The sequence below is a fragment of the Zootoca vivipara genome, chromosome Z (assembly GCF_963506605.1).
Source record: "Zootoca vivipara chromosome Z, rZooViv1.1, whole genome shotgun sequence".
NCBI lineage: Eukaryota > Metazoa > Chordata > Lepidosauria > Squamata > Lacertidae > Zootoca > Zootoca vivipara.
In genome coordinates, this window is record NC_083294.1 from 26,843,003 (window position 1) to 26,868,034 (window position 25,032).

The 25,032-nt window shown below is 42.6% G+C and overlaps 1 protein-coding gene across 1 annotated transcript; it reads left to right on the plus strand.

The window, feature by feature from the left end:
* Positions 1-14,635: 14,635 nt before the first annotated feature.
* Positions 14,636-23,621, plus strand: GPR174 (G protein-coupled receptor 174). The gene is made up of 2 exons (XM_035102057.2): positions 14,636-14,771; positions 21,666-23,621. The coding sequence occupies exon 2, from the start codon at positions 22,246-22,248 to the stop codon at positions 23,263-23,265; it is 1,020 nt and encodes a 339-aa protein (XP_034957948.1). The 5' UTR covers positions 14,636-14,771; positions 21,666-22,245; the 3' UTR covers positions 23,266-23,621.
* Positions 23,622-25,032: the final 1,411 nt, after the last annotated feature.

A 25,032-nucleotide genomic window follows, 5' to 3' on the forward strand; every position in this document is an offset into this window, starting at 1 on the left:
TTGAACCAGAAGTGCCTCTCTACCTTCAGAACTCCATTCTCTGGCCAAAATGTGCTGCCTTCCTTTTTCAGAAATTCTGAATTCCATGAATTTATTTCAGGTAACTGGATGTATGCAGTTCTGAACTCCTTGGCCTGATCTTAGACTCCTTTAACTTGGACTCCTTCTTCTTAGCCTGGCCAGCATCACCTGCCACCTCGTCTGATCATAGCAGCTCCAGTGACCTGTTGTTGAACCTGTATCTCTTCTCTGTGGGAATTATGACTCTAGTTCCCATTTGCAGAGTATGCAGAAGACAGCCCTGGATCTTTTGACCCTTTAATTAGGTCTCTTTTCCCTCCTATTAAAAAACCCCGCAAGGCACTTTCTTTTAAAGTTTAAATAATATATGACTTTTACTTGGTGAACTTGCAGTTGCAGATTAAATATATAGTGCAGGGAGGCGATACTTAAGTTGCTAAAACATCTTCCATAGATGAAACTGACAGCAGCACAACAGTTCATACCTGCTTCTCTAACCGTTAAGACTGTTCAACTAACTGCCGTAACTGTACCAACTGCCATAACTGTCTCAGGCGTATGACATCACAGAGTTCCACAGCTCTTGTAATTCACCCTTTACATATGCAGTTTGGATGCTAACATGCCACATTCTCTTCCTCAATAAAGATCTCTTCCTTACTCTCCTTCCTTACTCTCACCAGGAAATGTGAGATTTCTCCCTGGATATTAAGATATTTCAGGTAAATGCCATCAAATTCCAAGATTTCTCCTCGCTCTGGGAGATCTCTTTCTTCATTGGAGGCTTGGATCAGGACCTGAGATGATCCACAGAATCTTTCCACACAATGGAAAGAATGGCCTCCAAGTTCTCTGTAGCAGGGTTCTCTACCCATGTTCACTTCTTGTCCACTTGGGACAAGAAGTGAACATGGGTAGAGCACCTTGCTACATCAGGTGAAAGGTGAGAACTCTTTGGGACAGGAGCAGAGCTCAGTGGTTGAGTATATGCTTTGCATGCAGAAGGTCCTAAATTCAATCTCTGGCATCTCCAAGTACGGTAGGGATAAGAAAGCCTTCTGTCTGAAATCCAGGAGAACCACTGCCAGTTAGTGTAAACAAGACTGAGCTAGATAGGCCAATGGTCTGACTCGGCATAAGACAGCTTCCTGTGTTCCTGTGGCATGGGAAGCAGACAGCAGAAAGGAGCACAACAGCACTCAAAATCTGGAATAATTTATCTGGACCACAGAAACCCGTGGCATCTTTCTCTCCGTACCCTCCCCTTTTCATCAGTCCCAGACCCCACTATATTGCCCAAAGAGATTTCAGCTGGAACTTTTGACACACCTCTAATCAAAACATCTTAGGCTGTAATCCAATACTCACTTATTTGGGAAAAGGCGCCATTGAGAACAATGTGCTTTACTTCAGAGTAGATGCAAATAGAATTACACTTATTAGCCAAATGAACCACTAATAGCCCTTGAGAGCAATCATGAACAGTTCAAAAGAAATGGCATAAAATAATTCATTACAGACGATGGGGCAGAATAAGCCATTCCAGTTCTGGGGAAATTCATTAAATTAAAGCAAAGAATGACTCCAAAAGCTGATCCATGTCAGTGGAAACACATTACTTCCCTTCCTGCCCCCAAATATTTTTATTGAGCTTTTTAACAGACAACGTGGAAAAGCATAACTGTTACATTTGATGAATATAGTACTGTGGTAAAAAGGTAAAGGGACCCCTGACCGTTAGGTACAGTCGTGACCGACTTTGGGGTTACGGCGCTCATCTCACGTTATTGGCTGAGGGAGCCGGCATACAGCTTCCAGGTCATGTGGCCAGCATGAAAAAGCCGCTTCTGGCAAACCAGAGCAGCGCACAGAAATGCCGTTTACCTTCCCGCTTGGAGAAGTACCTATTTATCTACTTGCACTTTGACATGCTTTCGAACTGCTAGGTTGGCAGGAGCTGGGACCGAGCAACAGGAGCTCACCTGTCACAGGGATTTGACCTGTGACCTTCTGATCAGCAAGCCCTAGGCTCTGTAGTTTAACCCACAGCACCACCTGCATCCCCAGAGTACAGTGGTACCTTGGGTTAATAACCTAATTCGTTCTGGAGGTCTGTTCTTACCATGAAACTGTTCTTAACCAGAGTTACCACTTTAGCTAATGGGGCGTCCCTCTGCCGCAGCGCTGCCGCTGCGCAATTTCTGTTCTCATCCTGAAACAAAGTTCTTAACCTGAGGTACTATTTCTGGGTTTAAAAAGGTAAAGGGACCCCTGACCATTAGGTCCAGTCGTGACCGACTCTGGGGTTGCAGCACTCATCTCGTGTTATTGGCCGAGGGAGCCAGCGTACAGCTTCCAGGTCATGTGGCCAGCATGACAAAGCCGCTTCTGGCGAACCAGAGCAGCACACGGAAATGCCGTTTACCTTCCCACTGGAGTGGTACCTATTTATCTACTTGCACTTTGACGTGCTTTCGAACTGCTAGGTTGGCAGGAGTTGGGACTGAGCAACGGGAGCTCACCCCGTCGCAGGGATTCGAACCACCGACCTTCTGATCTGGGTTAGTGGAATCTGTATCCTGAAGTGTCTGTAAACTGAAGCGTCTGTAACCTGAGGTACCACTGTAGTGGTGGTTCTGTTTTACATTGTTAAAGAGAGAGAAGGAAAAGAGGAATCAGAATCATTGAACTATAGAATTGGAAGGTATCCTGTGGGTCATATAGTCCAACCCCATGAAATGCTGTAAGCTCAACTAAAGCATCCATGACAGATGTCCATAGAACCTCTGCTTTAAAATCTCCAGTGAAGGAGAGTCCATTGCCTTCTGAAGAAGTTCATTCCACTGTCAAACAGCTCTTACTGTCAGAAAGTTCTTCCCGGTGTTGAGTCAGAATCTCCTTTCTTATAACTAGAATCCATTGTTTCAGGTCTTCATCTCCAGAGCAGGAGAAAACAAGCCTGCTCCATCTTCCATGTGGCAGCCCTTTAGATATTTGAAGTTAGATAGAGTTGGAAGGGACTCTGAGGCAGGCACGTAGCAAGGGAGTGGCGTAGGGGGCGGGCCGCCCCTAGCTCCAGTCTGGCGGGGGTAGCATGGGGGTAGTGCTGCCGGCCCCTGGCCTACCCCTCGCTTCCTCTGGTCGAGCGTGCTGCCGCCCAAGCGCCGCCACAGACATGTGCAGTCCATCCTGGCACGTGTCTCCTGATCAGCATAATAAACAGGTTCACAAGTTCACCTACCCTCAGTCTTCCCCACTAGGGTGAAATCATTGGATTTCTCTTTAAATTACAGTATAGCAATTATTTCTGAATTTACATCTACATATATCAATTAGCACCTGCATTTTTAATGCAAATCATGTCTATTGGTGAAACTTTTCCACCCTAAGTAGGATGAGGAGATCTCTTTCTCTCTCCTCTCTCTCTCTCCTCTCTCTCTCCTCTCTCTCTCACACACACACAGAGGCTGTGTGTGACCTGCTGGCATTTGGGATCTACAATTTTCCTAGGGAATAAATAAATCCATCCCTCCAGGAAGCATGCTCCAACAATGTGCTAGGCAGGCCTGGCCAGCAGGTTTAACTGGGACTCAAGGATGAAAGGCAGGTAATAAATAAATGTAATAATAATTAGAATAATAACTCTGTCTTGTTGAACCCTCACATATCCCACAATACTAAGTTCCTAAAAAATCTTTCTGAAATCTGCTCTGGAGGAAAGTGCCTTGTCCTCAGATCCTTGAACTCTGGCAATAATATTTATTTGCCCATGATGTGGTGTTAGGGAGAAGGAAGACATAGAGCATTTAGGGCAGTGTGATTTCTGGTGGCTTGTTCTGGGCCCAACTTTGAGGCAGTACCATCTGCCTGCCTGGGGTATCCAACTGACCAGCTTGATGCTTATTGGCTGGGGAGCACAATGGCCAAGAGTGGGCTGAACAGAAATAGGTCTCCATACCTGGAAGTTCAATGTGCAACCTGTGTTTGAGGCAGGCAAAGCAAATGAATGCAGCAGCATCTCTAGACATTCAATAGCATGTGTCCTCAGATTCCATATCTGCTGTAATGGAATCTGTTAATCAAAGTGGAGTCAGCTAATGTTGAGCCGGTGTCTGCCGTCTGCTCACTTCATTTACAGAGAACCTGAATCAGGCTAACTGCTGGGCATGTAACAAGATAGTTTCAAACATGATCACTCAACTTGCTGCTGCTCTCTCTCCATCGTCCTCATGTGGTTTGCTTCTGTTCTCTGGAATGAATAAAAGCATCATGTGACATCTTGAAAATGATGCTCTTTGGCTCTGAGTTAAGAAAAGAACAGTAACAACTGCACTGGCTGCGGGCTTATGCTGACACCCACACAGAGAACTGGATAAGATCTTTTAGACAACCAAGGTTAGTGATCTACTCTGTTCCAATATTCCAATATTTGTGAAAAGGAATCTAGGTAGATACCTAGATGAGAACAAAAAAGCTGCTTTAGATGAAGATACTGCAGGTTATATGAGCATCTAGCTTAGTTCTCTTCACTCTGCTTGACAGCATCTCACTAAGATCTCAGGCAGAGGTTTTCTCTATCATCTCCTTCCTGCTTTTTTTATAAAGAAAATAAAGTGGAGAAGCCAAAGATTGAACATGGGACCTTCTGCATGCAAAGCAGGTGCTCTGACACTGAGGAATAGCCCCCTCCCCCCCTGAAAATGTCTCAAAGGGCAAATGAAATCACTAGACCAAAAAACTTTCAGAGCAGCCTTTTGGATGGAGTAAGCTCACTGTGTTTGATGGGACTTACTCCAAAGAGCATGAGGTTGCAGCCAAATATTCCTTAGGAAAAAGAAGTGAAACAATCCTGCCATATGAGGGTTGCAGACAGTCCTATGCTTGCTTTGTGTGTATGTGTATATTTCATGGAAACAGGCAAAGAAATGAAGTGAAAGCATAAATAGAATTCTGAAAATTATTTAAAGCAGAGATAAAAATCAGAGACTAATAGGCACAGCAGATGTCACACAAGAAAATATTCTACAAAATGCAGTAGAAAGATAGCAGGTGTTGCTATTATTCTTAATGTTAGTACAGCAAAAAAAAAACCCCAAACCAAACCATCTATATGTTCCACAAAGCAACACAGTGAGATGACAGATACTATTCATTTTCTTATTCATATGCATTACAAAATCAAACCATTCTGATCCAATACTATCCCTCAACCATGCTTAACATATGCAGTTACAAAAACCTGTTCTACTATACATTCTAAATAGTAATTATTGTTATCAGCAGTTCACCACAACATCAAGGCTAGTTCTTTGTTTTCTCTGGCTGCTGATGTTACTTATACTGCCATGTGCAGACAAGCAGGTAGGGTTGCAATTTTTGTGGGATTATTTGTGATACTATCAATACATATACTGGTTTGTGCCCAAAGCATCTAAGAAAAACCCTTCAGGCGCTTCCCCTGAGGGGTAGCAGCCTATGTGGTCTCATGCTTGGGGAATCATGGCCGATATTAGTTTTCTCATAATGCATTGGGCACAAATGACTTACACTTACAAGTTCAAAAAAAAAGATTTGCACAATAGCAAATCCTTATACAAGGCTTCGTTGAGAAATACAAGCTTTATTTGGTTTAACAGTAAAGTTAAAGTATTCAGTTTTTATAGCCTTGCTACAATGTATCTCTTAACATTCTATTGCAGTGGTTTTCAACCAGTGTGCTGTGGCACCCTGGGGTGCCTTGAATGATGGTGAGGGGTGCTGTGGGCAACACCGGCCTCTGTCCCTCTTTCCTTCCCTCCCTCCTCTGATGCCCTCTTGCGTCTCTGCCTCCCAAAGGCTTGCACAGCTGTTTGTTGTAGCAGCCCCTGCTACAAGCCCCACAGGTGACACAAAACAGAAACCACAATGCATTTCCAAACAGAACAGCACCCAATAATGAATGCAAAGCAACCCTTGTTTTTTAATATGAAAGCTGACTCTTGAAGAAGAAAGACTTATGCCCTACAGGCACAAGGCACTAATGGCAATGGGTGGGTGAGTTTACACACACACACACACACACACACACACACACACACACACGCACACACACACACTGTCATCATCCCCACCATCATTCATTTGTGTGCTGACTTTCCATAGGAAGCCCCCCTCATCAACACATCTCACAATATCACAACATTTAGACAATTCAGTTACAAAGCATCACTACCTTTAAGTAATAGAAATGCAGCTCCCCAAACACATGCAGCCCAGTTGTTAGAAACCACTGGAGGGGAGAGTGCTCTTGTGTGTGAATCCTGCTTCCACTTTCATCATAGACTGCTCTTTGGCCACTGTGAGAACAGGATACTGCACTAGATGGGCCATTGGCCTCATCCAGCAGCTTCTTATGTTCCTACCCAGATGCACAGGTGATAGATTAGATAGATAGATAGATAGATAGATAGATAGATAGATAGATAGATAGATAGATGGATGGATGGATGGATGGATGGATGGATGGATGGATGGATAGATAGATAGATAGATAGATAGATAGATAGATAGATAGATAGATAGATAGATAGATAGATAGATAGATAGATAGATGGATGGATGGATGGATGGATGGATGGATAGATAGATAGATAGATAGATAGATAGATAGATAGATAGATAGATAGATAGATAGATAGATAGATAGATAGTGTCTTTGATTATCTTCTTCAGCAGCTGAGGGCGCTGTCTCTCTGAGAAAAGGATACATTTCAGGTATCACTGAGACTTCCTCTTGGCTTCCTGGGAAGGAGAGGTGAGGGGCAGAGAGTCAGACAAAGTCCAGGAGAGAGTTTCCCCCCTCTTGGGTCCATAGCTGCCAAGTTTTCCCTTTTCTCGCGAGGAAGCCTATTCAGCATAAGGGAAAATCCCTTTAAAAAAGGGATAACTTGGCAGCTATTCTTGGGTCAGAAGCAGCAAAATACCTCTGAACAGCACCTGTTCAAGACAACTGCAGGTCGGGAGGGGGCTGGTGCTGTTGTGTTCCAACAGGTGTTAAACTCGGTTTATTATTTTCATATGCCATTTCATTGCTACGCTTTGTTGAAGGGAAACTCCCCACCAGAGTAGAAATCGTATATAAAACAGATGGAAAGCTCTTTAATCTGAGTAGGCTGAAAGCAAATAGTAAGGTTACCATAACTTCCATCATAGAGCTTCGGTATGCTGATGACAACATAGTGTGTGCACACTCAGAGGATGACCTCCAAACTATCCTAAATATCTTCGCAGAAGCTTACGAAAAGCATGGCCTATAACTCAACATCCAAAAAACCAAAGTGCTGCACCAACAAACACAAAACAACTCCTCTGCAGTGTCACAAATCCAACTCAATGGTGTTACATTGAAACGTGCCAATCACTTCTACCTGGGCAGTTATCTTTCCACAAGGACTGACATTGATGCCAAAATCCAGCATCGCCTGAGCTCTGCAAGTGCAGCTTTATTTTGATTGAAGTGCAGAGTGTTTGAGGACCAGGACATTCAGAGGGAAACCAAAATGCTTGTTTACAAAGCTATTGTACTACCAACCTTACTGTATGCGTGTGAAATATGGACCACTAATAAACACCATCTCCAGCTCCTTGAAAGATTCCATCAATGGTGTCTCCAAAAATTTTTACACTTGGGAAGACACGCGAACTAATACCAGAGTACTGGAAGAAGCAAAGATCACCAGTATTGAAGCAACTGTTCTTCAACATCAACTTCGTTGGACTGGTCATGTTGTTCGGATGCCTGATTATCGCCTCCCAAAGCAACTACAGTACTCTATTCCCAATTTAAAAATGGAAATGCTGGTTGCCAACAAAAGAGGCTTAAAGACTGTATCAAGGCAAATCTTTTAAAATGTACTATAAACACTGACAACTAGGAAACACTGGCCTGCGAGTGCTCCAATTGGAGAACAGCCTTTACTAAAGGTGTCATGGACTTTGAAGACGCTTGAACTCAGGACAAAAGGGAGAAATGAACTAAATGAGTTAAATGAGCTAGAAGGCACATTTGGCAAACCCTCACATCAATCAGCTGCCACCTGGAAACCTATGTCCCCATGGTGGAAGGATGTGTGCATCCAGAATTAGTCTCCACAGTCACTAATGGACTAGATCATGTTCATGGAAGACTTGGCTACGAGTGATCGCCAAAGAAGAAGAGGAATAAGCTCCAATTTTGCTTGTAAGCCACTGTGAGAAAAGGAGGCTGGACTAGATGGGTCCCCTGTGGCCTGATCAAGCTGATCCTTGGCTCCTTTTGTTATATTATTATGGGAGAGGAGAGGTGAAAGCTTGGGAAAGAGACACCTCCAGGGACAGGTAGAAAACCACCTTCCTGATGGAAAAGAAGCACTAGCTTTCTGGGGCCTTGAGATTTGGGTCAGGATATAGCACAACACACCCCAGGCAAGTTAGAAAAGCAGGAAGGAGAGCCCTAATCAAGCCCAGGCATTCAGCCTTCCCTCCCCCCAAAAAACTCATAACACCATTAACAATTTAAAGCAATTTAGAAAGAGGGAGTAAAAGCAGGCTTTTAGTGTTTATATGTAGAAAGAAGGCCTTTCAAAGGCCAGCAGGAATAAGCGGCATTGTCAGACATGCCAAGATGTTAAAAGCCCCAGTTCCTTCAGTCTCAAGACTCTGATTAAGGTGTATTAAGTAATCAGCAGGCACAAACCACAAAGGATGAGAAAAAGCCATTATGTTACTTGCAAGCATAGCTCCTCGAATGTCTCCCTGCCATCCACCCACCCACAATCTCTTAGGTTATCTCAAAACAACAGCATTTGCACCTCCTCTCCTAGACCCTGTTTTTTATTTAAGCAGAATTAAGCGAGACCTTCAAACTAGGGAAGGAATTCTACATCCCCCTGTTTGTGCAAGCATTTAATGTTGCCAGGCAGAATGATTCTCTCTCTCCTTCTACTGCACACTGTCCTGGGGTGGGGGAGGTTCTCCTGAGCCACACAGGGCAAATTGTGTAATGGGGTGGGGGGGAGGGGAAACCCCATTTGTTCAAGCAGAAGTTCTTGAGCAGGCTTGAACTTCTGGAGCAGATTAGTGCTGCAGTGAGGAAGGCCTGCCAACCATGCCCCCTTATACTCCAATCCATTACCTTCCCTCTAGTTTTTTAGTTTCCCCTTTTACATCAGTCAGCATTCCATGCTCATACGTACATACTTCTGCAAGGCTTGGGGTTTTCCCATCCCTATTGATACCTGCCATTGCATAAAGATGGCTACTTAAGTGTCCACATGATGTTGGAGTGCAAATACCATTACCCCTGACCATTGACCATGCTAGCTAGGGATTTAAAGGGGGATTACAAAAATTAATGGGGGGGGTATTAATGATATCAAGAAATAATAATAATAATAATAATAATTATTATTATTATTATTTATTTATACCCCGCCCATCTGGCCGGGTTCCCCCAGCCACTCTGGGCGGCTTCCAACAAAATATTAAAATACAGAAATCCATCAAACATTAAAAGCTTCCCTAATCAAGATATCATGATGGCTATACAGTATACTCTCCAGTATGAGAGCCACAGCACCACTGAATTTCAGTTGCTGGGAATAACAAATGGGGAGGGAGCTGTTTTTAATGGGCAATCAGACCCCTTTCTTATGGCTGTGAAAAGTGAATCAAACAGTCCTGTTTCCTCAAGAACCCCAAAGCCTTATTGAACATGCCCATTTCTCCTCCCCCTACCAAAGACACACCTCACACTCCACAACTACTGTCCCCAGAATTTTCACGAATGTCTCTAATATTTAAGGAAGCCCCTTTCCTGGAAAGTCATGTTATGAAGATGTTATTAAACTGTAGATTTGGAAGGTGTGGGAATTAAACTCTAGTTTCCATTTAAAGAGTTATGCGGAAGAGAGCCCTGGTCATTCAACTCTTTAATTAGCTCCCTTTTCCCTGATATAAAAGCAATGCAAGTCACTCTCTTTTAAAGTTAAAATAACGTGACTTTTACTTAGTGTGCTTGTGATTTGCAGGTGAAAATATACAATTCAGGTTGGTGTCCTAACCTCCTGCCAACCTAGTAGTTGGAAAGCATGCCAATGCAAGTACAGTGGTACCTCAGGTTACAAACACTTCAGGTTACAAATGCTTCAGGTTACAAACTCCGCTAACCCAGAAATAGTACCTCTGGTTAAGAACTTTGCTTCAGGATGAGAACAGAAATTGGGCTCCGGCGGCGCGGCAGCAGCAGGAGGCCCCATTAGCTAAAGTGGTGCTTCAGGTTAAGAACAGTTTCAGGTTAAGAATGGACCTCCGGACCTAATTAAGTTCTGAACCAGAGGTACCACTGTAGATAAATAGGTACTGCTGTGGCAAGAAGGTAAATGGCGTTTCTATGCGCTTTGGCTTCTGTCACAGTGTCCTGCCAGAAGCTGTTTAGTCATGCTGGCCACATGACCCAGAAAGCTGTCTGTGGGCAAGCGCTGGTTCCATTGGCCTAAAAGTGGAGATGAGTGCCGCACCCCATATTCAAATTTGACTGGACTTAACCATCCAGGGGTCCTTTACCTTACGTTGCTAATACATCTTACATAGATTCGTACCTAAGACAAAACTGTTACAGACTAGTACTCTGAGGCAAACAGCAGCAGCACAACAAAACATAGCTGCTGCTCTAACTGTTAAGACTGTTCATAACTGCCACTGCTGTACAAACTGTAATAACTGCCTCAGATGGGAAAACACCACAGAACTCTACAACTCTTGTGAGCATTAACCCTTTACTTAGCATTTTGGGTGCTTTCATCCCGCAGAAGTGACCCTGAGAATCATCTAGTCCAACCCACTGCAATGCAGGAATATGCAGCTGCCCCTTACGGGGATGGTTGTTGTTGTGAGTTTGGCAGGCTGGTTTGTATGCTGCCTGAGTCCCTTCTAATTTCTGAGGCCCTGGCTCCAGCAATCTCATGGGGCATTCCATTATTGAAATAGCCAGGCATGTTTCTTGGTGAATTAATGGCCCTAAGTACTTAATATTAAAAAAGAGGCTGCTCTGTGCCAGAGGGCAAATGGGTGGACCCTGTCCCTCACCTGGCTGGTAGTAAGAATAGACAAAAAGAGAGAGGTGTTTTGTGAGCTGGAAGCAGGAAGCAGCTAGAGAGAAAGAGACAAGATTCCAAGGCTGTATCTATGGGAGAAGCAAGGCCCTTTTATGGTGCTGATGCTGTGAGCCCCTCCATTATAGACTCAGGTTGTATATATGTGTCAATAAACCATATACAGTCAACACCTTGGTTGACGAATGCCTTGCGAGTTGAACGTTTTGGCTCCCGAATGCCACAAACCCAGAAGTGAGTGTTCTAGTTTGCAAACGTTCTTTGGAACCCGAACATCCGGCGCAACTTGGTTTCTGAACATTTTGGAAGTCGAACTGACATCCGGAACAGATTCTGTTTGGCTTCCAAGGTACGACTGTATCCTAAAGACACCACAGTCTCTGCTGACCCACATGCTAAGGAAACTGAACCCTAGGTAAGCACCTGGAACCCCTGGAATCTCTCACCTCTCAGAGATTGGGGTGGTGTGTGATGGTATCATAAGGGCAGCAATGCTACAAATATCCAGTAGGCCATTCTTAACTGGGACCTTACTGGGGCAAAACTACGTACATAGAACATTTGTGCCTGAAGGTATCGTCACAGTGCAAAATGGTTGAATTTGAGCTTTGAAAAGACATAAATCTTCTATCCAGGTTGATCACTATAAAGAGAGCCAGCTGCATTCTGCCCTCAAAAGAGGAATCATAAGATTTCAAAACTATCCCAAGACCCTTCTCACTAGAATGGGAAAAAAGCTTTCCTTTCCAGTCAAAACTCAGCCATATTAATTTGATTAATTTTTGTTTAATCCCTAGTACAGAGTATACCATTAGAGAGCTAGTGGCTGAGTATGGACATGAAAAGAAACCCAGGTTCAAATTTTTCCACTACTAGAGCACTCACAGCTTAACCTAACACCAAGGGCTGTTGTGAGAATGACATGAATTAACAATGTTGGCTGGTGTGAGCTCTTTTAAAGGTGACTTGGTGTCAGGCTCATTTACAGTTTTAGTCCAGGTAGACATAAGGGCCAGAGGAAGAGAAGGTAGAGATGTGGTTGGATTCCAGGGCAGGCAGACAAGACTCTTTAGCATTTTCTCCTGTTTAGATAGAGAAGTTGGCTTGACGTTTAAGGCAGTGGTTCTTTATTCTCTATGGACTTCTTGAAAATTGCCAGGGGTCTTAGAGGCTCACTTAATGATTTATTTATTTTTTTGCCTGATCCATAGCAGTTGCAAATCATTGTGCTAGATATTTTATTGTACGGTTTGCAATCTGAACTCCAGAGAATTCAAATTGTGATGCAAGAAAAATGCAACATAAGAAATAAAAGAAGCAATAAAATACAGTTAAAAATCAATAATGGTATGCTGGAATGGGTGCAGGAATAAGACAGGTTTCTGAAGGCCCATCTTTGAAACACTCACCCCCTGGACAGTTTACCCTGGGAGAAAAATTTTACCAAATTTTACCAAACTGAGCCTGTATGTACACACCATACATTTAAAGCACATCTCTGTACAAGCACCCTGAATGAACCAGGTAGACCAGAGCTTGGTGGTGCAGTGCCATGGAATTCCACCAGAGTGGTGTAGCTTGCAGAGTGCTGAGCTGTAGCCTCATTCTGCTTGGCTACAGGTACAGCTAGCCAGAGTGGGTAGGAGGCAGCAATTTGGGAGGGGAAAAGAAAGAGGAGTTTGGGTTCCTGGCATTCAACTGGGTAGCAGGATAGCCTCTGAACTGAGTGTGTAATTCGCCCTGAGGAAAGATCTACAGCCAGAGAAAGAAGTCTCTGAGCTGGGGGATACATTAAAAGACAACGATTAGTGTCACACACATGCACACCTGTTTCTTGAAAGAATTCCATCTCCAGACACATCTTTTGCTTTACCAATTTTGTCGTGAAAATAAAACATTTTTCCTGTTTAACTAAGTCTCCAAGTGCGAGAGTTTTCTTCAAAAAGAAAAAGAAGAAGCAGAAATAGACAGTAGGGAGAGGGGGCATACCTCAAGTATGTATGTAGTCTCTTGTCTTTGAGGCCCTTCCAGCGTTATGGGGGGAAATGTCTATTGAAAGGGTAAAAGAGCTCTTTAAAATACATTAAAATTTATGTCGACGAATACATATGTGGTGGTATGATAATCCTATGCAGGTGAGGGGATGTATGAGGCAGGAAACCTGGGAGGAGGGGCAGCAAATGCTGAAATTGGGAACATGGGAGATACACTATATACCATGATCACAGTGAAGCAAAAGCACATAATAATTTCCGTAAGGACTTTTATTATCTTTAGGGCTGTATTCTCTTGTGGCACATATGCAAACAGGTATTTATGAAATAAGGTAAGATTACAACAAAACACTGGAATTCGCCAATTTTGGTTGGTGCCACCCACTTCCCGCCCAAAGAAACCCAACAAAATTTGGCTGGATTTAATACTTTGGCCCATCACAAATTCAACTATGTCAGCATTTCATCACTTTATATGCAAAAAGTTATAGCTCTGTGGTAGAGCGCATACTTTGCATGCAGAAGGTCACAGGTTCTATCCCTGGCATCTCCAGGTAGGGCTGTGAAATACTATTGTCTAAAATGCCTTAGAGCTGCTGCCTGCTAGTGTAGACAATACTAAGCTAAATGATCTGTTTTTGGTATAAGGCAATTTTCTATGCTCATTCCACAGAATGTGAAGACACAGTGTAACTGGCATAGCTGCTAGTCAGTGCTTTGTTTTTCAAATGCTTACCACAGGGGTCAGCAACCTTTTTCAGCTGTGGGCCAGTCCACCGTCCCTCAGACCATGTGGTGGGCCGGACTATTTTCTTGGGGGGGGGGGGAATGAACGAATTCCTATGCCCCACAAATAACCCAGAGATGCATTTTAAATAAAGGCACACATTCTACTCATGTAAAAACACCAGGCAGGCCCCACAAATAACCCAGAGATGCATTTTAAACAAAAGGGCACATTCTTCTTATGTAAAAGCACGCTGATTCCCAGACTGTCCATGGGCCGGATTGAGAAGGCGATTGGGCTGCATCTGGCCATGGGCCTTAGGTTGCCTACCCCGGCTTACCACATGCTACTGTGGGTAAAAGGTACCCACTTGCAATGGGGTGTATCTGCTTTTCGTTCTGGCATAACAAGCTGCACAGATTAAAAACAAAAAATGACACTACTGTATTTCATTTGTTACCACAAAACCAGCCCTGACTCAGGACCACTCAAAATACAATTGAGAAGAAAAGCACCAATCTATATATAGAAACAGTAACTTTCCACCTCCACTGTGAGGAATGAGCTGAACGGCAAAGGTTGTTCAAATGCTGCTTGATGCTCTCTGCTGAAATGGCCTTCTCCCAACATCAATCACAAGGTGTGCTGCCTACTGGAAAAAGTCAATGCGCCATGTGCTGACTGCACGATGTTTGCAAATGCCTTTCGGAAGCACAATGAGAGTTATACTGGAGCTTCTGTTCAATCAAATGCTCTTTGAACACCTTGCATACTTCCAGTTTTGTTTTCTATATTAAGCTGGAGGCTAGAAAGTGGCGGCAACCTTCTTTTGTCGGGTGACTTGTATACAGTATCAGGCACTTGCAGAATTCATCTGAAGTTAGGAGGCAATTTGCAATGGTAGGATTCTAATTCTTTCTATTGTTTTTAGCTATCTAGCTGCTGATCTTTTCTCATAAAAAGTTGACAATGAATTTGATCTTAACTGTAAGTTAGTTATTGTAGACGTTTTGCACTGGAGATGAAAGAAAATGTTTATTGGTTTTTATTTAAAATATTTGCAAATGGAATAAATGGGTAGAGGAATGGATTGAAGCACTGTACCTGGTAAAGAGGGAGGAAGGGATTTATTAGGAACTGGAAGATGAAATTGTTATAATACATCACATTACCAGGAAGGGCACAGGCTTGAGTGTGAAGTGTTTTTTATATACAGCTTTATCCAGTGTCTGCAGGTGTACAGTCTTTAGAAACGGAAAACTGAGTGTTAAATGTTGTCCCTTTTAAAAATGAATTTTACATATTTGCAAATCAAGAGGAATTTTCAAAATGACATAAACGGATAAGTACTGAGAGATCAAAAGCAGATTCATCTTGAAGTGAAGATTAGAAAAGTCGTATTATCAAACCCACACTGTCTGTTTTAATTCCATCAATATTATGATTTTTCAATACCAATTTAGTGATTTCTGATACTTGGTAATGCAAAATGCCCTTAGAAAAGAACCTAACCATTTGGAAGAATGTAGAATTATGATAATCATTTTATTTTATTGTCCTGGCTAGATTTTTCTGCTTTACAGAGCCAAGATCCACCCTTGATCTCAGCCTGCTTTAGATGCAATATTGTTGCTGCCTTTGTTCCTACATCAGCTCTGAATGAAGTAAGACCATGCATAAAAAGAAAAGAGGGGCACACAATATTTCGGCAACAACTTTAGACCATAGCCTCCACAAAGAGATCACAATTGAGACACACATGTCCATTAATGTGGTGCTCTGTATATGTTTTGGACTATCGTTTTGATCAACCCCAGCTCTGTAATCCAATTTGAAGTTTTATTACAATAAAGCATAATGTTGTAAAATAAAGAAAATAATCTGCAGGACATGAGGTTGACAGTGGCTGCATGAAAGCATCTATGGGGCAGTCATGATGTGTAAAAGGTCCTTATATTTCCTCATGTGCTCATCAATTACATTTATAGCCTAACTTTCCTCCAGGGAACTCAAAGCAGTTCACCCACCCACCTGATTTTTATTACCATAGTGACCCTGTGTGGTACATTAGGCACAGAAGTAGTAACTTACCTAAAATGCTTCAGTGAAATTCATGACTGAGTAGGGATATGTGAAGAAGGGCCTTTGAGCTGCTTCTTTTTTTCATGCAGAATGCCCCATGTTCAGTCCCCGGCATCTCCCAAGTAGGGATGGGAGTGTCTGCTGTCTGAAACCTTGGAGAGCCACTTCCAGCCAATGTCAACAGCACTGAGCTAGATGGATCAATGGAGACTAAAACAGCTTCCTATGTTCCTAAACTGGCCCTCGCTGATCTAAGCACTATACCGGACCACACTCAAGCCTCATTTCTGCATCAGTGTCAGTAGTCACTGTGGCTGCGTATTACCAGCCTGAAGGTAACAGTGTGCATTTCAGCAGTTGCAGAGAGACTTTTTCATGTGCCCTCTGCTGTGTGGAGCACTGCCACTGAGAAGGGCCAAAGCTCAATGAAGCTCACTGATAAAGCAGTTGCTTTTCATGCAGAAGGTCCCAGGCTCAATCCATGAAACCTCCGGGTATTGGAAGAGGACCCTGAAGCCCTGAGGAACAGCAGGCAGGCAGTGTTGGCAATACTGAGTTAAACTGTCTATAAGGCAGTTCCCTGGTTCCTATGTCTCCTAAGAGTAGCTGAACAGTAGAGCATCTACCCTGTTTCTCATATTCTCATATGGCTTATATTGCGCAAATGCTTAGAAATCCTGCTACGGCTTATTTTATGGGTATGTCTTATTTTAGGAGAAACAGGGTATCCAACTTTTAACCAGATTGTTCCGTTATTTTACAAAGCACTCTGAAGCCTGTTCCTCATGACATTTCTGCGAGTTACCCTGTTTCTCATATTTTAAGACATACCCATAAAATAAGCCATAGCAGGATTTTTAAGCATTCAAGGAATATAAGCCATACCCTGAAAATAAGACATAGTGATAGGCGCAGCAGCAATGCTGGCCGCAGCAGGAGGAGGAGGAAAAAAATAAGACATCCCTTGAAAATAAGCCATAGTGTGTTTTTTTGAGGAAAAAATAAATATAAGACATGTCTTATAATATGAGAAACACGGTATCTGCTTTACGCACAGAAGATCCCAGGTTCAAACTCAGCATCTCCAGGTAGGGCTGGGAGATGGTCTGACTTAGCATTGGACATCTTCGTGTGTTTCTGTGTTTTCTTTATAGCTGCCTCACAGGGGCCGTAAATGTTAAAAGCACTCACTTGTGCTAGGTCTTTAAAATATAAATAAAAAATTAAATACCCCATCACAGTTATGGGGGGGGGGGGGTGTCACAAAAGCTGGCAGGCATTGTGTGGGTTAATATGAGGAATCATTCAGAAAACACAGGCTCTATAAGCATCAGGCTTTGAGATCATCTGCACATATTTTTGTATGTGATTTTGGTGTGCCAGATAGGCCACCTGAGATCCAGGGGGAAAATGAAGTATATTCAGCACTCACACAAAATTATAATTCCCAGAATTCTAGGAGTTACAATTTTGTGTGAATGTTGAATATATTGTCTTTGTTTTTCTAGCTAGTCCCAGTTCCTTCACAGTAATACAAGTTCCTATAATCCTTCGGGGTTAAAAGTCATGGCAATTAAGCAAGCTTGAAATAGGTTTAAGTTGTAATATAAAGACTGGCACATCCTCGGTAATGCTCTACCGTGTTTCTCATATTATAAGACATGTCGTATAGTTATTTTTTCCTAAAAAAAAAATGGCTTATTTCCTATGGCTTATTTCCAAGTGATGTCTTATTTTTTTCCTCCTCCTCCTGCCGCGGCCGGCATTGCTGCTGCGCCTATCACTATGTCTTATTTTCGGGGTATGGCTTATATTCCTTGAATGCTTAAAAATCCTGCTATGGCTTATTTTATGGGTATGTCTTAAAATATGAGAAACAGGGTAACTCGCAGAAATGTCATGAGGAACAGGCTTCAGAGTGCTTTGTAAAATAACGGAACAATCTGGTTAAAAGTTGGATACCCTGTTTCTCCTAAAATAAGACATACCCATAAAATAAGCCGTAGCAGGATTTCTAAGCATTTGCGCAATATAAGCCATACCCCGAAAATAAGACATAGTGATAGGCGCAGTTCTGGAGGGCGCCAAGGAAGAGGCTAGGCTGGACATGTAATAAAAAATAAGACATCCCCTGAAAATAAGCCTCCATGGGGGTTTTTGAGGAAAAATAAATATAAGACGGTGTCTTATTTTCGGAGAAGCACGGTATCATAGAATCACCATATTGGAAGAAACTATCTTGCTTATTGTGCACTTGTTAAAGGCAACCTGTCTCTCTCTTCAAGCCTCTTCATTCCCGCATAGGAGGCTTCACCTTGGGTTCACCTCTGTATGTTAAGAGAGAAATAACCATGAATTATTAAGCCACCATCCTTTAGTGACTCATGGAACGAGCAGCTATAAATTATGAGTTTGTCTTATTTTCTTTCTTTTTCTTCTTTTCTTTAAGGGCCAAACTGCTCTCATCTCCCTGCTTCTGTTAAACTATAACTGGCAAATGCCAATACCCATTTGGCAAGATGGTATACACACAAAAAAAAGTGCATTACAGTCAGGTATTATATATACCTGGTGGCAAATACGTGGAGGTTTGACTACTACTGTTTAAGTAGAAACCAAAGAGTGGAGGAGGGGAAGGTTATGTAGAAGACTCTTAGCAAATGGGTGCAGGAAGTAGAACTTGAAAGAAAGCCATAAATAAAAATCCCCCTTACATACTTTTTATAGCACATTGCTGGTTTTTCCATTGTCTCGCAGACTAAAATGCCCACATTTATTTTTAACTTCAGGCAACACTGCTTGAAATTTCCACACTGCCAGTTAAGTATATTGGTAAGAAGATGGTTACTCAGACCTCATAAGACATAGCGATGGTTCACACTTGTGAGCTTAGCCCATCAGATGTCAAGGAAATACCTGACTTTTAGGAAATATCTGAAGGCAGCCCTGTTTAGGGACGTTTTTAATGTTTGAAGTTTTAGCGTGTTTTTAATATTCTGTTGGGAGCTTCCCAGAGTGGCTGGGGAGACCCAGCTAGATGGGCAAGGTATAAGAAATAAATGTTGTTGTTGTTGTTGTTGTTGTTGTTGTTGCTTCACAGTGTGCTGAAGTGGTTAGAGTATTGGACTAGGGCCTGGGAGACTAGGTTTCAAACCCTCACTTAGCTATGAAGCTCACTGGGTGACGTTGGGCTCTCAGCCTAACCAGGCTGGAACATTCATGGTGCCAAAACAGAGGAGACACATGCTGTGCCCACAAATAAAAAGGGGACACAGATTTGCATTAAAATGTTCATATGCTCATAGACAGGCATAGATTTTCCATTCATTCATTATTCTTTATTCGACCATCAGTCAGAAAAGATACATTTCTCAGTACAAGATTAAAACATCTAAGACATCTAAAAAAAACATAGATTTTTTTTAAAAAAATACATGCTAAAGATTAAATTTAGAGTCACTGATCTTTTTTTAGGTCTGTGGGCACATTTGGATTTTGGAGTGACCACTACTCACTCTGTTAACTTCCCTCTCCTGTATCAACACCCCCTTTCGCAAAGGAGTTTGGCTTTTTAGATGGTGTTCCCCACTATATGCAGTTCCCAGGAATGTAACCCCCACATAAGTGGGGAGTCACCTGTACTCACCTCCTGTAAAGCCATGGGACCAAACTGGCTTGACTGGGGTGGTGATGTTAAGGGCTTGCATCCTGATCAAATCTGACCCATCTGTGCCAAAGTTCTGGTCCATCTCTACAGGCCTGGTTGGCCAGTTGTCTCATGGGCTAGTTCCCAGATGTTGCCATTATTCTGTGGTTACAGAATTTAGGCTTGGTCTACAGGTACATAAAATCTTGTAATGGCAGAATGGACTATGTACCATAGCAGGTGGAGAGTCACATATTTGAATGTTCTCTTAACATAATATATTGTAAACTGCTCTTGGATGCTAAGATGAAGGGCAGTATAAAAAATTAACAACAACAACAACAACAACAACAACAACAACAACTGAACAAAAATGCTTTCCTGTAAATAGAAAATCAACACAGCAGCCAGTCCCTTTCCTTCAAATGTCATAGCTTTTCAGCTTGCTGGGGGATTTCATTTTTGTTTTAACAATGAGGAGTATTCAAGGCCTGGAGGGCCCAACAAGGCATCTTGGACTTCATTTCTGCTTAGCAGTCTGTGTGTCGCAGGAGACAAGAGGCTGCATATGCTGTTTTTAAAACATGGTTTAACATTAAGTAATGTGCTTTATCCATCACTATCAAATCCATGTTAAGTGTATACATTTTGTTACTAATAGCACTGGACTATAAAACATTCCTTGCTGTCAAGGCAGCAATATATCATGTATTCTGACTTGTGCAATAAAGCAGAATAAGAAATACAGCCAGATAATATTTATGTTGTGCAGGATTGATCAAATGGATGACAAAGCTTCCCTGAATTTTCATTACTGTGTCCGGAAGACACAGCTCTGTTTATGTCAGCTGTATTTCATTTCATCACTCCAAATCCCCTACCTTCACTTATACTAATTTGAAATGTTCCTGGAGTTTACAAAAAGTCAATAGCTGTTGCGGGGGGGGGGGGGACCCTGCTCTTCTGAATCTGTCCTGAAGAACAAAGTGAGCTGTGAAAGACCCATGAAAGGCAACAAGACTTTGGCCAAGCTCAGCGATGAGTATCATGAGCACAACATGTCACTAACTTAACGTGTGGTTGTTAACACATTTGATTGGTGGTGCTTCTTTGTATTGGATGAATACAATTGGATTGTATTGGATGAATGCCATTGGTGGGTGGTGCCAAATGCAAACATGGGTGGACCATTGGATGGGACTCTTACGTTTGTCAAACTGGCTACATTCCAGCCACACAAAAGATAGAGGTTTCTATAAGCCTGTTTGAATCACTAACAGGTAACAATCCCCTGCCTCTCCAAATCTCTTCATCCATGAAAGCAAAAGGCACTGTCACGGTTCAATAACACATCTCAGCCAGGCAAAGGGACTTGAGGAGAGTGCAGAGCAAGGCTGGTGAAAGTGTAGCATGCATGGGGAGAAGGAATGTGGGAAGAGTACCAAGGGCTGAATAGAGAGACCGAGAGGGTGACTTCTTGGCCAGAGGCCACAGGTTCTTAACCCCACTGTAGTCTTGGAAGTGGATAACCTTCGGCATTGACTGTGTCAGACACTTCTGCTTGCGAGATCTGCACTGGTTACTGATTTGTTTCCGGGCCAAGTTCTAGGTGTTTTTATTGGTATATAAAGCCCTTACTGGCTTGGGATAGGAATCACTTCACTCCATATGTGCCCACTCAACTGCTTCAATCTGCAGGTCTGGCACTTTTACAGATGCCACATGATACTTGTTCACATTTGTAAGAAAAGCACCTAACATATTGGAACTACCTGCCTATTGACATCAAGCCGGCAGGTGCCTTCACTGCAGTCCTTCCAGTGCCTGCTTAGAATATTTTTCTTTAGGACAGCTTCCCAGCCATGTAGATGCCGATGTGTTTTAATCTCTTTACTGCGGGTTCTATTTATAAATTTGATTTTAATTACTTGTTTTTAGCTGTTTTCATTTATAATTTTAATATTTCTTGGAAACGGCTTAGAGGTGTTGTTACATATATGGATACTGTTAAGTGAAATAAAAAACAAACAAACTATAGAGTAATTCATTTTTTGTGTTTTCTTCAGCTGTAGGTGTAGAGTTATCATTTGCGGCAGAGCTCCAGCCACGAGGTACCTTTTGAGGGTGTCACTCAAAATCAAATAGAAGATAATTTCATTACAGTACCTGCAACACTTCAGATGATACCTGCTTCAGTCTGACTCATCACCATGCACAGCTTTGGTGCATCCAGATGGGAAACCACCCTCTCCCTTCATGTAAAATTCATTTGAGAAAGGACATGGATATGCATTTGTTATCTGTTTCTATCAAAATCCAATGGATGCCATGGCCAATAAAAAGACCAACTCATAAATATGATAAAAGTAACTAAAGAAGGCCCTATACATAAATCTCTAAGATTTGGAGAAACAAACCCAACAAGCCTCCAAAAGAATCTTCGTAAGGTTTCTGGAATGCATTTTTTACATTGGAGAGAATGCTAAGAAAACAGACAATTCATGGATTCCGCATCTGCAGCTTCTCCAGTTGCCTTATATCCTCATTTCCTTTTCACAAGGTTTCAAGGGGGGTAAATCTTTAGCCCTCTGACAGCTGGTTACCTTACATTTCCAGCAGCATCTCTGTTCCCTCCTGAAAAGCACCATGGTGGCTGATGGCCCAGATTGCAATGGGGAGAATGATTTCTCAAAGCGTTTCTATGCAGTCATGTACACAATCATCTTGGTTCCTGGGCTGATTGGGAACATTTTAGCCCTCTGGGTATTTTATGGGTACATGAAAGAAACAAAGCGGGCTGTGATTTTTATGATCAACCTTGCAATTGCAGACCTGGCACAAGTTTTGTCATTGCCACTGAGGATTTTTTACTACCTGTCAGAAAACTGGCACCTTGGGAAGGAGCTGTGCATGTTTTGCTTCTACCTGAAATATGTCAACATGTATGCAAGCATCTACTTCTTGGTTTGCATCAGTGTGAGGCGGTTCTTATTTCTCATGTATCCCTTTAGGTTCAGCGACTGCAAACGCATCTACGATGTGTACGTTTGCATTGCTGGGTGGATTCTAGTCTGTGTTGGCTGCTTGCCTTTCCCCCTTCTACGACTCACCTCTAATGAGACGCACATTAGTAATAAATGCTTTGTGGATCTTCCAGTAAAGGCTGTTGATGGTACCATCTCTATAGTAATGATGTCCTTTGGTGAGCTAGTTGGATTTGTAACTCCTCTGCTGATCATCGTCTATTGTTCATGGAAGACCATCTTATCTCTAAAAGAAAAAAATTCAATTTCCCAAGACCTTGGAGAGAAACGGAAAGCTCTGAAGATGATCCTGACTTGTGCCGTTGTCTTTCTGATTTGCTTTGCCCCTTACCACATCAGCTTCCCCTTGGATTACTTTGTGAAAGCCAACAAGATAAAAGACTGCTATGCCCGAAAAGTGATTTTGATATTCCACACGGTGGCCTTGTGCCTTGCCAGCTTAAACTCTTGTGCAGACCCTGTCATTTATTATTTTACCACAGATGAGTTCCGAAGACGGCTTTCAAGGCAAGATTTGCAGGACAGCATTCAGCTCCATAACACACGCTATGAAAATACAAATGGCCCAGAGCAGCAGACCTCACTTGGGTGTGGGGCAGAAAATCCAAGTCATACTGTTTGAAGTGGGTTAACCTGACTGTATGGGCTTAAAACTCTACTGGCATGGCAAGGCAATGCTCTGGTCTCCTTTGCAATCTGTGGACTGGTTGGCTTTCATGCTTTGACCAGTGGAACTTTTTGTGTTTTGCCTACATTTCCACTGATACTACTGATTTTAAATAATATTCAAAATTATACCACACTTGTATTTAATTGCATACTGGAACATTAGCATTTGACTAAATAGACATTTTTGCTTATCCAGAAGTGACGCAGCGCTGGTGCTTGGCGTCTTGCAAGGATATATGGGATTGTATTCAACGTAGCGTTAAGCAGCTCGTTTCATTGGCTCAATGATTTATTCTTGTGCAATGGAGCCTCTCCACCTCTTCTCCCCCTGCATGCCCCCTAAATCTATTCTGGGTTTCCTCCCATCTCTCCAGAGCAGATGTGGGTTTGGTATAGGGTACACATGGGGGTGGGGAGGAAATAGCATTGTGCTAGTGCTAATTCTTACTTAACTTTGATAGATACAACCCTAAACCCCATTGTGTCCAATAGTCACTGGCTGACTTCTCCATGGACTGGTTTAATCTTTTTTAAAAAAAAGCCATCTAAGGTTGTGGCCACCCTCACGTCCTATAGCAGTGAACTGCCGATATTCACTAGGAAATACTACCTGGCTGCATTGGCAAGGAGTGCTGAGGAATGTTACAAAGTACAGTACTTTTAAAACTCACAGCTATCCATGAAGTCACAGCTTAATTCAGTGTCAATGGTGGCTATCTACCAGCTCCACCTGGTACGCAAGCTAAGACCCTACCTGCCTGCACATTTTCTCATCAGAGTGGTACATGCACTGGTTCTCTCCCGCTTGGACTTCTGCAACACACTCTATGTGGGGGTATCTTTGAAGGTGACTCAGAAACCACAACTAATCCAGAATGCAGCAGCTAGACTGGTGACTGGGAGCGGCCGCCGAGACCACATAACACCGGTCCTGAAAGACCTCCATTGGCTCCCAGTATGTTTCTGAGCACAATTCAAAGTTTTAATTTAAAGCCCTAAACAATCAATATGATGATAATGATGATGATGGTGGTGTTGTTGTTGTTGTTGGAATAAGTTCCATTAAGTTCTCTGGGACATATTTCAGGGTAAAAATGTATGTAAATCCACACACACAGCAGTATAATGTTAAGAGCCTTTGTTGTTTGCGATTACTTTTCATACCTCATAATACACAACAAGATTACCAACACACTTATTAGAGATTAGTTCCATCTGCATTCATGATTTAGGATGTGGACCCATTTCATTGTTTACAACAGTGGGATATGGAGCTTGCAGTCCTCCAAGTTTTGTTGGACTATGGCTCCCATCATCCCTGGCCACTGACTGTGTTGGCTGAGGCTGATGGGAACTGGGTTCCAACAACATCCGAAGTTGCCAAAGATTCCTCAGATCTCAAGGGTGGCCTTGAGACATCCCCATGTGCTGGATCAGATGTAAGAACATAAGAAGAGGCCTTCTGGATCAGGCCAAAACCCCACCGAGTCCAACAAACACTTCTCACTGTAGCCAAGCAGATACCAATAGAATCTGGCTCGGGCTGGTGGGGAGTCTATTCCAAAACATCTGGAGGAACCCAGACCCCCTTGGCAAAGGCTGTGTTAGAGGGATAGGTGTTCCTGAAAATAATCATGTGTGTCCTGGAACATTGGTGCAAGTGGGAGAGGGGGATATGCTCTTCCTACTTTCCCAAAATGAAGTTTCATATTTGCTTGAG